At 35.9% G+C, this 12,542-nt stretch overlaps 1 protein-coding gene across 1 annotated transcript; it reads right to left on the bottom strand.

Moving 5' to 3' along the window:
* Positions 1-1,013: 1,013 nt before the first annotated feature.
* On the bottom strand, positions 1,014-4,900 carry LOC140795566 (protein ETHYLENE-INSENSITIVE 3-like 1a). The gene is made up of 2 exons (XM_073148233.1): positions 4,661-4,900; positions 1,014-3,238 (listed from the first exon to the last, which is right to left on the bottom strand). Exon 2 carries the CDS (start codon positions 3,169-3,171, stop codon positions 1,336-1,338), a length of 1,836 nt encoding a protein of 611 aa, XP_073004334.1. The 5' UTR covers positions 3,172-3,238; positions 4,661-4,900; the 3' UTR covers positions 1,014-1,335.
* Positions 4,901-12,542: the final 7,642 nt, after the last annotated feature.

Here is a 12,542-nt window from a genome sequence, read left to right as displayed (position 1 = left end):
GAGAGAGAGAGAGTCTTGGAATATTTGACATTTTAAGATGAAATGGGTTTGGTGGGCTCTCACTTTCCCTAATTAGTAGTTGCGTAACGAATCTTTCATTCCAATCTCTTGACCTGCAACGTGGATTAGATCAATTAATCACATTCTAATCCATCCATCTCATTAGGTGTTAGAAGTTTAAAGCCTCCACTAGTATCCTATCAAACCATCACTTTCGTTCCCTTTAACGCGTTAGATTTTCTTCAATTGAGCTGTTGGACATTAACTATATGACCAAATCAACTCAAAGAATGCTAACTAGAACTGATCACTGACCTCCTTTGGGATGCTAATAATTTTCCACCACCATTAGTTATGGAATGGATTGCTTTCCAATAAGGGGGCATTAATGCATTCTTTTAGGATTTAAAGCAGAAGAAAAGATAAAGAGAATTGATATGATATGAAGGTAGTGGATCCACAGATTTCAGTGCTAAATTTCAAGCTGAATTGAGTTAATCCAACATGCAGATTTGGGCCCTCACAACCACAATTAGATGTGGGTCAATTGGGAGAGGAAGAAGGAAAGGGACCCATGGCTCTTTTGAGTCCAGGTGAGCATGTGAGATGTCACAAGTGGAGGAAGTGGGATGGGATTGGGATAGATGGCACCCACACACACACACACATGCTGGAGCATTTGTGTGTGAGGGAGAGAGAGAGAAAGAGAGAGAGAGAGGTGAGATGCTTGTGATCAAGAAAGAAGCTTGACATGACTCTCAACTCTTTAGGCTTCAACAAAAGCCATTGATATCTGCCTAACTTTTTATCTAGTGCAGAGCTGCAGGAATTGTATGGTGCTTGGAAGTGTTTTTTCTTGGTGGTGTGGGCCTTGGTAGGTATCAGTCCTGGATCAAAAGTTCTACTCATAATTCATCCCCAAAAAATTAAAAATAAAAACAAGTCTTAATTAGTACATTACAGATCATCATTCTTTCAGCAGCAAATATACATTCAGCTTTAATTTGCAGAGGTCACAGAAATCAGAGTAGAATGATACTATTTAAGATAATCTACATAGAAAGTTTTTTTTGCATCAGATGTATATAAGATTTCAACGCGGGTCGAATTAGATAACATATCCATTCGGCATCCTGCGCAACTAATGCAAGCCCTACAAACCTATACTATTACCAATTCTGATGAGATGCATCCTATGGAGCATTCTCATTAGAATTCCTAAGGAGCACACTTAAGAAATATATAGATATGCTCCGAAAGAAAAGATGAGAGGGAGAAGATACTACAACTCAGAGAAATCACTAACGCAGAAAGTTCTTCCATTTATTTTTATTTTCAGTAGTACCAGTTGGATCCATGGCGCTTCTGCAATGACTCCTCAGATCCTCTCTGCATTTTTTCGGAGTAATCAACGACAGGCATGTTGAAACCGGAGCTGAACCTGAGGTCGGTGGTGTTAAGCTCAGTATGTCGGTTCCCTCCAAACGGTTGCTCAAGCGGCATCAGGTCATCACGGATAAAATACTGCTGCAAATTGCTCATTTCTTCAAAGAGTGAGCCACCAGAAACATTCCCCTGACCAAAGAAGTTATCATCCATCTGAATTCTTGGCTGAAGAGTAGTACTAGGGCCATCCAAGCTGGCCACACCACCCTGATTCAATTTCTTGTTTGAATTGGCATTACCATCATAAAGATTCATCAGTTCGCTGATCGTCTTCTGGCCACCAGCAGGAAGAGTGAAGTCTGTAATATCAATAGGATTGACACAAGACATGAGTGTACTCTGATTAGCCAGGATGTCATAAGGCGCGGAGTAAATGGCTGGTTTGTCCTCGGTCACTTGAGATAGAGTATTCTGATAGTTGCAGATGTACTGATGGCTATTCCTCGGATTCCTGTCAAGAAAACCACAGACACGCTTGTTCACCATAAAATCAGGCTCAGGAGCACTTCTCTTCTGGATGAATTCCATGTTATTCTCTTCCTTCATGGGAGTCGTTGCAACAAATTTGTCATTCACAGAAGTATAACCCAGGTAGTGTGTACTTTCATCAGCAGTAGATCTGCGATTCACTACATCCTCACTCTTGCCATCATCGATACCTTCAACATCGTATTCACTGCAGCTGCTGTTAAAAGAGATGGCCGCCATGATGCCACTCCCTGAGCATGGGGGAGGGCAGGCATCTGGGTGGAGCTTCAGATAGAAGTCCTCCTCCTGCTTAACCACCGCAAGCCATGTCGCACTCTCCTTAGCAGTCATTTTATCCTGGAGGCACTTGGACTGCCTCACAAGCCTACGGATCTTCTCGATATCAGGAGACATGTGCTTGATGACAGCAGTGAGGACACCAACTTTCCAAGCCTTCTTCAGGTCATGGGGCTTCTTGTAGGGTGGCGCCCCTTGATCTTTTGGGATACCCAATTGAGGCCACCACTCCTCTTTGCCGCTCGGCCACCATGGTGGAGCATTTCCCTTCTCCAGAGGGAACCTTCTCTGGGGAGGGTCACAGTGCTGCATAAGAGCAGATAAGAGAGAGCCCAAAGTTGTGTCCTGCAACTCCTGCAACGAATGAGGGCTCACAATATTGGCATTCATTTCATCGCTAAATCCTGGAATGGCATTATCAGCCTGGTACTTGGCAATAGCCGCAGGCCCATTGCGGTCGAACCGAACTTTTTCCTTCCACCAACCTCGAAGGTTATCAGAGGCACCGCTCACGGGCTTTCCCTTCTCGGGGATGATACCATAGACGAAGCCTTGTGCCTTGCAGACTTCCATCATCTTTAACATGTATTTGAGGATCCCATCCTGTGCACGAGACATCTTCTTCCTTCGCGCCTGTTCTTGCGACTGGCGCTGCTTGGATGCATCCCCTTGCTCCTTGTTCCTGTTCTGCTGCTGTTCCTTCAATCGCTTCAGCCGCATCCTGTCCCTCCACATGCGTCGCTCGAGTTCTTCTATGTCGATATCTTCATCGCTCTCTTCATCACCAGCCTCCCCAAAGTTCTCCGGTGGAGGGTCTACTAGATCTCCTTCACCCAGAATGCAATCAGAAGGCTGACGGAGGCTGCCATAACTCAGATTTTTCTCATTACTAGAAGGCATAAACTGCACAAAATTATGGACTCCGGGATAGATCATGCCTTCCATCAGTAGCCCACCCATCACCGCAAACAGCACAAGCAAGCAATCAGGTCTATATGAACAGAACTAGAGCACATATATAATTCTCCTGCAAAGAGAAAATATATGTTTAAGAACTAGAGGATTGCATGTCTGAAACCAATCAACTCTTCATAGCAATACCAAATCAAACATATGTATCTTAGCAAATGCTATTTACTGCTCATATAAATGAATGCATGTATCCAAATTTGTTAGTGCAAAAGGACATTTAATACAAAAATTATAGAAAACTGAGATATTCTCCTTGCATATGTATCAAATCTAACAGGTACGAGTGATATTAATTGGCGAAAAGAAACACATTTAATAAGTGAAATGAAAGAGGAGCATGCTTCAACCAAGAGCATTTATAGCCATTTCACATAAAGTACAGAAGAAAATATATTGGTTAAATATCATATAAGTTCAGAAAAAAGAAAGGAAAAGAAAATTTCAAGCAAGAAAAAAGTGGTCCAGCATCCTTGATAGATCTGAGCATTATGTCACAAATAACATCCTAACTCCTAAGAATCACATCATCTAACTCTCCAGAATCTAAAGAAAGAATCAAAGAAAAAGGTACTGAAAAAAAATTAAATTCTGCTACGAGCAAATTACTATCAGGTCGATCTCTTCGAGAACAAATTTTAGGCAACATTAATTGAATAAAAGCATATTGCACCCATTCGCCTCTCCAAATTAAATTGGAGAAAGAAACAAAGGCTAGTGTTAGCATCAAACCATGAAATAGAATCTTTAGAGTTAAGTGATGCAAATCATCTTCTTCTTTTTTCTTTTTTCTTTTTTCTTTTTTTGTGCAACCTCAACAGACCACCATAATAACTTCCAGTAAATCTCAAACAACACGAGACTTTGATCAGAAGAAAAGTTGCATCAGAGGTTGTATCAACCAAATATGACAATCCAAATCATGCTCAAGAACAACATAAGAGTAAAAAAGAAATTGCAAAAGAAGGCAGATCAGACTATCTTCCAACTGACACAAACATAAGAGATGCAAGACAACAATTTTAGAAACCCAAAATAGGAATTGAATTAATTACCCGAAAAGAAATATTTCGGTAACAATTGGAATTATTCATGCAGTTAAAAATAGATAGATAGATAGATAGATAGATAGAAATCGAGCTCAAGTAGAGATAAAATATCAAACACTAAGAGAACCAATCAATCTACAAGAAACCCAATAAAAATAAAAAGAGTTGCAATTGAGTCAATCATATAGACCTCAAAGGCTATTCTTTTCTTTTCTTTTTTTCTCTCTATAATATTAGCCCCAAGCATTCTCTTCCACCATTAGAGCACCCCAATCGAGCTCCCAATCCCCATCCACCAACCCACATAAGAGAACCTCTAAAAAAAAATCCCAACTAGAAAGAGAAAACAAGCAACAGTAGCTACAGACACCAGAGAAGGCACTGAAAGCAAGGCAAAGAGAAGTGCAAAGAAAGCCAGTAGCTTTCCAAACCTTTGTTTCCTCCTCCTCGTCTTCCTCCTCCCTGGGATTCGAGTTACTCCATCAAGAGTTCAAGAGTTACTCCTCTTTTTGGCAAGCTCTTCAACAACAGATGGCAGATGAGAAGAGTAGAGAAAGGCAGGGGCTTGGGAACACGGAGGGATTAATAAACAACGAAGTGCAGCGCAGGCTTGGGGACCTCTCTCTCTCTCTCTCTCTCTCTCTCTCTCTTTCTAACATCGGTGGGGGCATGTGAAGCGAAGGCGACTACTACTCGAGATAGTTGAGACTTTGGGGGGTAAAAAACTAAAATGGGGCGTGGTAATATCAAGGATGAAGAGATGGGATTCGCGTCTCTCAACGTGCGGGCCCCGGCATCGAGGAGGTGCCCACCGGGAGCATGCTGAAATTATTATCTTGCCCTCTTTCCTAAATCGTCAGTAAACCGTCGGCCTAATTTTGGAAACCAAATCTAACAGTCACGGTCTTTGTTATTGTCAGTCAGGAATAGGATGCAGTAATCGACCAAACCAAAAGAAAACCGGCCCAGCTCTCCTAGATTTCCAACTTTGCTTCCATCATCAGACCGACCCGCCGACGGAATTTTCTTTTCTCTCCGCCTTATTTGCCTGACGTACGTTTTCCTCTCCACCACCACCACCACCACCACCACCACCGTGTCTAATAAATGAGCCCTATTATTTGATTTAATTTCAAGTCTTAATCGAGCCCATCTAAAATTAGCTAGCCAGTTAGGTATAATTATTATGGTTGTTCTTTTTCTTATTCAGACCTTATATGATCTTGATATTTAATTTCTCTTATATATATAGGTACAACAAACTTATAATAAAACATGATCTAAATTAATGAAATTATCTACGTACATACAGATAATTAGATAAACTCAGCAAATTGGCAAGAAAAAGAGAAAGTGAAGTACGTTTAGAGAGTAAAAATGAGTTGATTTGTCTGTAGGTAGCTGGGGTCGCTCTCGGCAGCTTAATGCTTAGCGTAAACTGTCAAAATAGGGGACCATCAATAATTTCATCAACTTGCTCCCAGTCCCAGCCCTCTCCCTTCTGCATGGATCTACGTTACATGCTACTACGCTTGTTATTTAGGCTATAACTAATATTTTTCATCTCTCCATATATCAATTGTAACGTAACATTTTAACTATTTTTGAGAAGAAAAAAACAAGAATATACTTTAAAAAAACCATTCTTAATCCTTCATCCAGACTTATTGCAACATGGATACATTAATCATCATCGTAACGCATGGACTAACCAACCAACTAACATTTTCTCTCTAAAATATGCGATGCCGAGAGAAATATCTCACTCATAACCATTAGAAAAAGGTATTATTGAAGGGGGTGGGGTGTGGGAAATATATATCGAGAAAGTCCAGGGATATTGTAGTAATTTTAGTTTTGGTGAGCATCATATTACTTTATGATAGCTTTAAAATCCGCAGAAGACTTAGGGGAGGAGGGAGGAGGGAGGAGGCACAAGCACAAGCACAACAAGCACAAACGAAACAACGAGTCCTCCTCCAACCACGAATTTATCGTTGTGCTTCCACCTCAACGAGTTCCCTGCTTCCACGCATCAGATCCTTAGTTTGCCACCATGCTTCTTTCTACCGCTCTTTACTTCTTACTGTTCCTCTTTACACCTATCGATCCATGATTCACAATGTTCTTCGCATCAGCAATTGATTCCATACAAACCAATTAGTTATAAAAATATTTCTCATCTTTCGATAAATTAATAAAGTATTTACGTATGTGACTAAATTAACTGATTAAAAAATTTACTATTTTTTTTACTGCTTATTATTATAATTGTTTCTTTAGTAATAGGAGTGTCGATTTTTACTAATTTATTATTATTTTTATCTTTTATGAAGAAAAAAAAAAGATAGCTAAAAGAGAGAAATAAAATATGACTAATTTACTCTTAATATTTAGAAAAGTGAGAAGAGAGAAATTAATAGTTGTTATTGAATCATTTGCATTTTCATAATATACAATAGTAATAAAGCTCGATACAATAAAAAGAGAGCAAATAGGACGATGGCTCTTTACTATAAGTTGAAAATATAATATTAAGCATGACTTAAAGAAGCTCCGCGGAAGCAAAGAGCCTTGAGTCAACCTGCAGTTGGCCCCGAAAGATACAAGGATATAAAAAAAACCTAAATGAGGAGCAAACAATACACAAATCCCTATAATAGGGATTAAACAAAGGAGTCCAAAAGGAGGAGCAATAGATCCTTTTTATCTTTGAAAAAGTTACACGACAAATTGGCTCAACCTATTGTAGACTACTACTATACATTCTTCTTCTTTTAGACATTGGGTAAACAGTGAATGGATAAGATCATATTTTATAGGAGATCTATATAATATTAACGGTAATAAAACTCTAAATTAACGGTGATAAAAAGAAATTTATATTACGTTTCTTTAACCGTGATAGTGTGACTTTTTCTGACATTAAAAGCATAATATATAGGAGATCTATAATAATATATTACTATGATCCCGTGGCCCATGTGACCTTTTTCATGTTTGTATTAATTAAAGTACCTAATATTAATATTTATTTGCATTATTTTACACGAATAATGTGGTGATGATCATTTTGGTAGTTGATGGTGTAGGAGATGGTCACAGCAAATCCCATACAATCAGCAGACCCAATATATATATATATATATATAAATAATTTTAATTTTCTCAAGTGGGTGTGAAAATAAAATTATCATTTGACCATTTATTTTTGTGACTTATTTTTTTCTCTCTTTGTCTATGTGATAGTCTTTATTATGAGAATAATTATAAAAAATATATATTGAGACATGAAGAAAGCTAAACAAAAGGCAAGTGGGATTGGCTTCATTGCCCATGATATGACAACATGCAATGATGCAAATGTTTCTTGTTCCAAACTTAATAAATATTAACAATTCTAATAATTAAATTTTTTTTGGATCTAGTTTAGATTTATTTTTATAATGAACACTAAACTAATTTTATATCTCAATACTAGTTTAAGATAATATGAGTTTAAATCATCCAACTATTTTACATTAACCAACAAAATTTAATTACAGTTTTGCTCTTAAAACTACATGAATTATCATTTTAATCATTCTCTCCACCTCTCATTATCGGTTCGCTATAAAAAATATTTTAGTCATTTATATTTAACTATCATACATCAAGTATAATAATAATAATAATACTATTAAACTAATTTTCCTTACTTTCTAGAAGGTCTTCTGCAAATTATAATTTCTATATAGAATAAAATTGTCCCAACTAAATTTATATCCGATTGAGTTTCACCCCTAAAAGTTGCATTTATTATAGCTTACATTTTGTATTTGAATTTGCACTTGCATATTAAATTTAAAACAAATTATAAAAGTCAACCCAAGGCCTAAAAATAAGGTAAATATATACAATAAAAAAATAGTTATTAGTTATTATCTATTTGTATTATTTCTCTTAATCTTTATAGTGAGTCGTGAGTGAGAAGACTAACCTCTTCCTCAAATCCAATAGCTTGCTTAGAAACATAATTAAAATACGAACAGAAGAGTTTTTATCTCATAATAATCTTAAAATTAATGTTCTATATTTTGCTTTTGTTATGACTACTCACCCAATTCCTATCTCCATGTTTTCATGGAAAATAGGAGAGAAAAATTTGAATCTACTATGATACCGTATATTATCGTTATCCGTTAATTTTCACCCAAATAGAGAATATTCTACTCTTAATTTGAGCTTTAGATCTTTCCAGTTTACTATACGCTCCTGTGGACAAGAACATATGGTATCATAGCATCTCTATCCTGGAAAATTGAGAGAGAGAGAGAGAGAGAGAGAGAGAGAGAGAGAGAGAGAGAGAGAGAGAGAGAGAGAGAGTTATTTCTCCTTTACGTTTCTCTCGCTTGCGTAGAATAAGAGTAGTAATAGTAGTAGTTTTAAATATTGAATCCAGAAGAAGGTCAGCCGCAGTTTCCGAAACCCGGCAATGGATTTGGCGACGGTGACGTTGACGGCGACGGCGACCGCTTGGCTGGCCACCAATCAATGATGGCCATCCATTTATATAAGCAAAATAAGATTTACATTGGAAAAGTTAGGAAAATTTTTATTTAAAAAACCCTTTGTTTTATTTTATTTTGTGTTGCTTAGGTTTTAGAATATTTTTTTTTAATTTTCTCTTAGATAAATTGACAGTTAGTTTCTGTCACAGAGACTGGTTTAATCTTAAGATTAAATTAATGCATGATGGTCTAATTACAGTATAGATATATCCTATTTTATGTCCATACCCTTTAATTCTTTAAAAAAGTTTTTACTTTTTAGTCTTGAGCATCATCCTTTAGGTTTTCTAAAGAATTTATGAATAAAAATATAACCTTTAAAGATGAGATTTTCTTCTTACAAAATTTAAAAAAAACTAAATGCAATCAATAACTATTTAGATTGATGAACAATCTTAGACAAGACTGCAACCAAATAAATAAACTGCTGCATAGAAATTGTGGGATTATTTTGGAAGTCAAGTTTTGAAACACAGAGAGGAGTATTCATTACTCAGATTTTATTCCACATCCTATTTCATTGGTCTAAAATTAAATTGATATATATATATATATATATATATATATATATATATATATTCAAAGAGAATTGATTTAAATAAGAAATTAATAAAATTTTAAATGTGATAGAAAAAAAGAAAGAAAAAAAAAAGAGAGAGAAGAAGAATTAGGATTTCTTCATTTCACACCATATGCACTGTGTTTAGAGTGATCTACATGCTATCTTTTCACTAATTTTAATTTCAAATTTTCAATTTTTTTTGACAAAATATTTGAACTATTCTTATATTTATCATTGATTTTCAAAAAGAAAAAGAAAAAGGAAGAGACATAGAAGCAAAGGTGGAAGAGAAAATAATGAAAAAGGTAAGAGTGTGAAATGGGAAAAAAGAACACAAAGTTTATTTGGATTCCATTGAAAAAAGTTGTGACATAAGGGTCTGCATATATGTAGACAAAAATATAAATCAAAACACCAAAGATGACAAAGTTGTAGCAATTAGTTCAACAGAGAAGCATCTATGCCGAATAGGTAGACTAATTATGTGCCTCCAAATTCCAACCACCTTCCTTCCCTTGGCTCAATTCCCCAAACTACTCTGCATCTTAAACACTGGGTTTAGAGAACAAGATCACATGTTAAAAGGGAGGACAAATAGTGTGCATATGGATTGAGATAGTAAAAGGACAGATGCATGTGTGAAGAGGTTAAACTATGGTCTATGGGTGGGGAGAGATTGATGAGAGGATCCAGGGATTTCTCTTAATAGATTCTGGGAGATCTGGAAGCACTGCCTGCTCCCCCCTCTTGGTTCACGTTCACTGCATCATATCATTTCTGCTAATAAGCTTTGTATAAAATTAACCATGGATGGATAGTTATTCCAAAGAGTTCACAGGCTTCATGCCTCTCCAAGATAAAACCAACCTATGTGGCTATGTCCATGTTCACCCCACCCACTTGGCAATTGTATATATCTATCTATATGTCATCATAGATCTCCTAATCATCACTTTTTTTTTTTTTTTTTGTTTCCCAAGGTCTATAGTTCTTGGCTTTGTCTAACTTAATTAACCACCTCTCATGATAACTTCCCAAACATGTCTTGCAATAAATTAGTTCTACCTGTCTTGTTGTGGGGAGAGAGGGAGAGAGAGAGATCACATGCATACTAAATTAATTAATTAGAAGTGAGAAGAGAGGATTTAGCAAAAGATTGGGATGATTATAATAAGCAAATTAGCATCGTTTTTTTAAGTGCCGTAAGGATTCAAAGTATTTCTCCTATGTATGTATGTATGTATGTATGTATGTATCCTCTCTCTCTCTCTCTCTCTCTCTCTCTCATAAGCTTTTCATTGCTTTGGAGATTAAGTTTGACTCAGTTGTTTAATTAATTATTTGAGAGCTTGTGGGTCTAAGTGTCTATTATACTGAAGAGGACAGGACTCTCTCTATCTAGCTTATAACTTAAGTGTATGCTGAATCGATTGCGAACATCCGATGATTTTAAAAGGAAAGGAAATACTTACATCCTAAAATTTGAGTAAATATGATTGGAGTTATTGTACAGATGCGTGTGATAGATGTGTTAGTATACACAGAGAATTCTAATCCTAATTTGGAACCCCATTGTCATTGTCATCAGACCTAGATAACTATATTACAAGGCATAACTTCATAGTATCAATAACTCACTAGCCTAAGCCCAAGAAAAAAGAAAATTCCTACACAATTCGGCCCAATATATTCTTCTAGGCCCCAAAATTTCAAGCAGACTGATACTAATTCTGTCATTAACTTGTAATTATAGCTTTTTTGGAGATGTCAAGAGAAGGGAAGGAAAAAAAAAATGATCTAACATGTATTTGTGATATCCTTGAATTGCTAGATAGACTATTTGTGGGGCTTGTACAAGTGCACTAATCAAAGGTTGATCTCCTTCAATGAGAGGGTTTTGTTTACTTTTGTTATATAATTATTTTTATCTCGTCTTCATGTTGATATTCTAATATATGTCGATATGTATCAATGATATTTTACTTATGTCGTAGCATGTCCTTAGCACACGTGCACTATCCTGAGGTTATAATGCTTGTGTACCGTCGGTACTAAACACCTTACAGTTTTATATTGTAGGGTCTATGTTTGAGGTCTACTGCTTGGGTCTATCTTTCATCTAGGAGTATTTATGGAGTGACGATCGTTGGCCTAATCTTAGGTGTAGTATAAGATGATAGCCGGTGAGCCTAGTGTTGAGTGTAGTAGGGGTGGTAGCTAAGAGGTCTAGTATGGGGCGTAGCACGGATGGCGGCTGATGGGCTTGATGTTAGGTGGATTTGTAGTTATAGAGAAAGTTAGCGTGCGGGAGTCAAACCGTGCTAACTAGTATAATTGTATACAGTCTTATATAATATATGATGGGATGATATTTATGTATTCTTGCACTTATCATATTATAGAATTCTTTATATATTATCGTGTCAAAAATAATATTACTTGCTGAGCGTTGATCTCATTCATATCTTAAATTTTGAAATAATATGCTTAAAGCATAATAAACTAAAAAATGAAAAAAAAATGACAAGCTAATTTTAAGATGTCGTTACCAATTCTCAAAATATTGTAATTAATTATAAGACGAGCAAATGGTAATCTCACACATCTAGTAATCTTGAGATATTGTAATCAATCATCTTAATCATTTATAGCGCCCAATATCTTAGGTGATCTCAGTGACTTTATTGCACTTATGAAGTAATTAACAGGATTTAGACACCATGGCTTAAACCTTCAGGGGAAAAATCATTAAATAAATAAAGAAAGAAACGGATCAATGGATCTTAAGACAGTCTTAGACAATTACCACAAGTGATTAGAACATATGTTGTAATGGAATTCTCATCTGTAGGTAGAGAATCTACAACTAATACTACGGTAATTGCCTAGATGGAATAAATTGTGCACCTCTATTTCTTTTTTCCTTTTTTATTTTTATTTTTATTTTTATTTTTTGAGAGAATAAAATGTGTCTTCTATTGCAAAATAAATTAAACAAGATGTTTCCGACATTGTCGATTTATTAGTTGCGGCTTAGGAGACAAATATATCAAGAGTTCATCAATATAAATGCCTCCATATAAGAGGCTTAGGAGACAACAAAATGTTCAAGTTTCTTGATGTAATAAATCTGTTGTCTATCTCCAGTCATACATGTTGTAGTTTACTTTATCACTGTTTATTCTAGATGTTTTTAAAAAA

This window comes from Typha latifolia, chromosome 1, assembly GCF_019914945.1.
Source record: "Typha latifolia isolate L0001 chromosome 1, TyphaL0001v2, whole genome shotgun sequence".
In the NCBI taxonomy this organism is placed as follows: domain Eukaryota; kingdom Viridiplantae; phylum Streptophyta; class Magnoliopsida; order Poales; family Typhaceae; genus Typha; species Typha latifolia.
Note: the sequence above shows the minus strand (reverse complement) of the source record. Positions and strands in the feature narration are given on the sequence as shown.

What these genes read in the sequence shown, in the direction of transcription:
- LOC140795566 (XM_073148233.1), bottom strand. Translation starts at nt 3,171, where the DNA reads ATGGGTGGGCTACTGATGGAAGGCATGATCTATCCCGGAGTCCATAAT.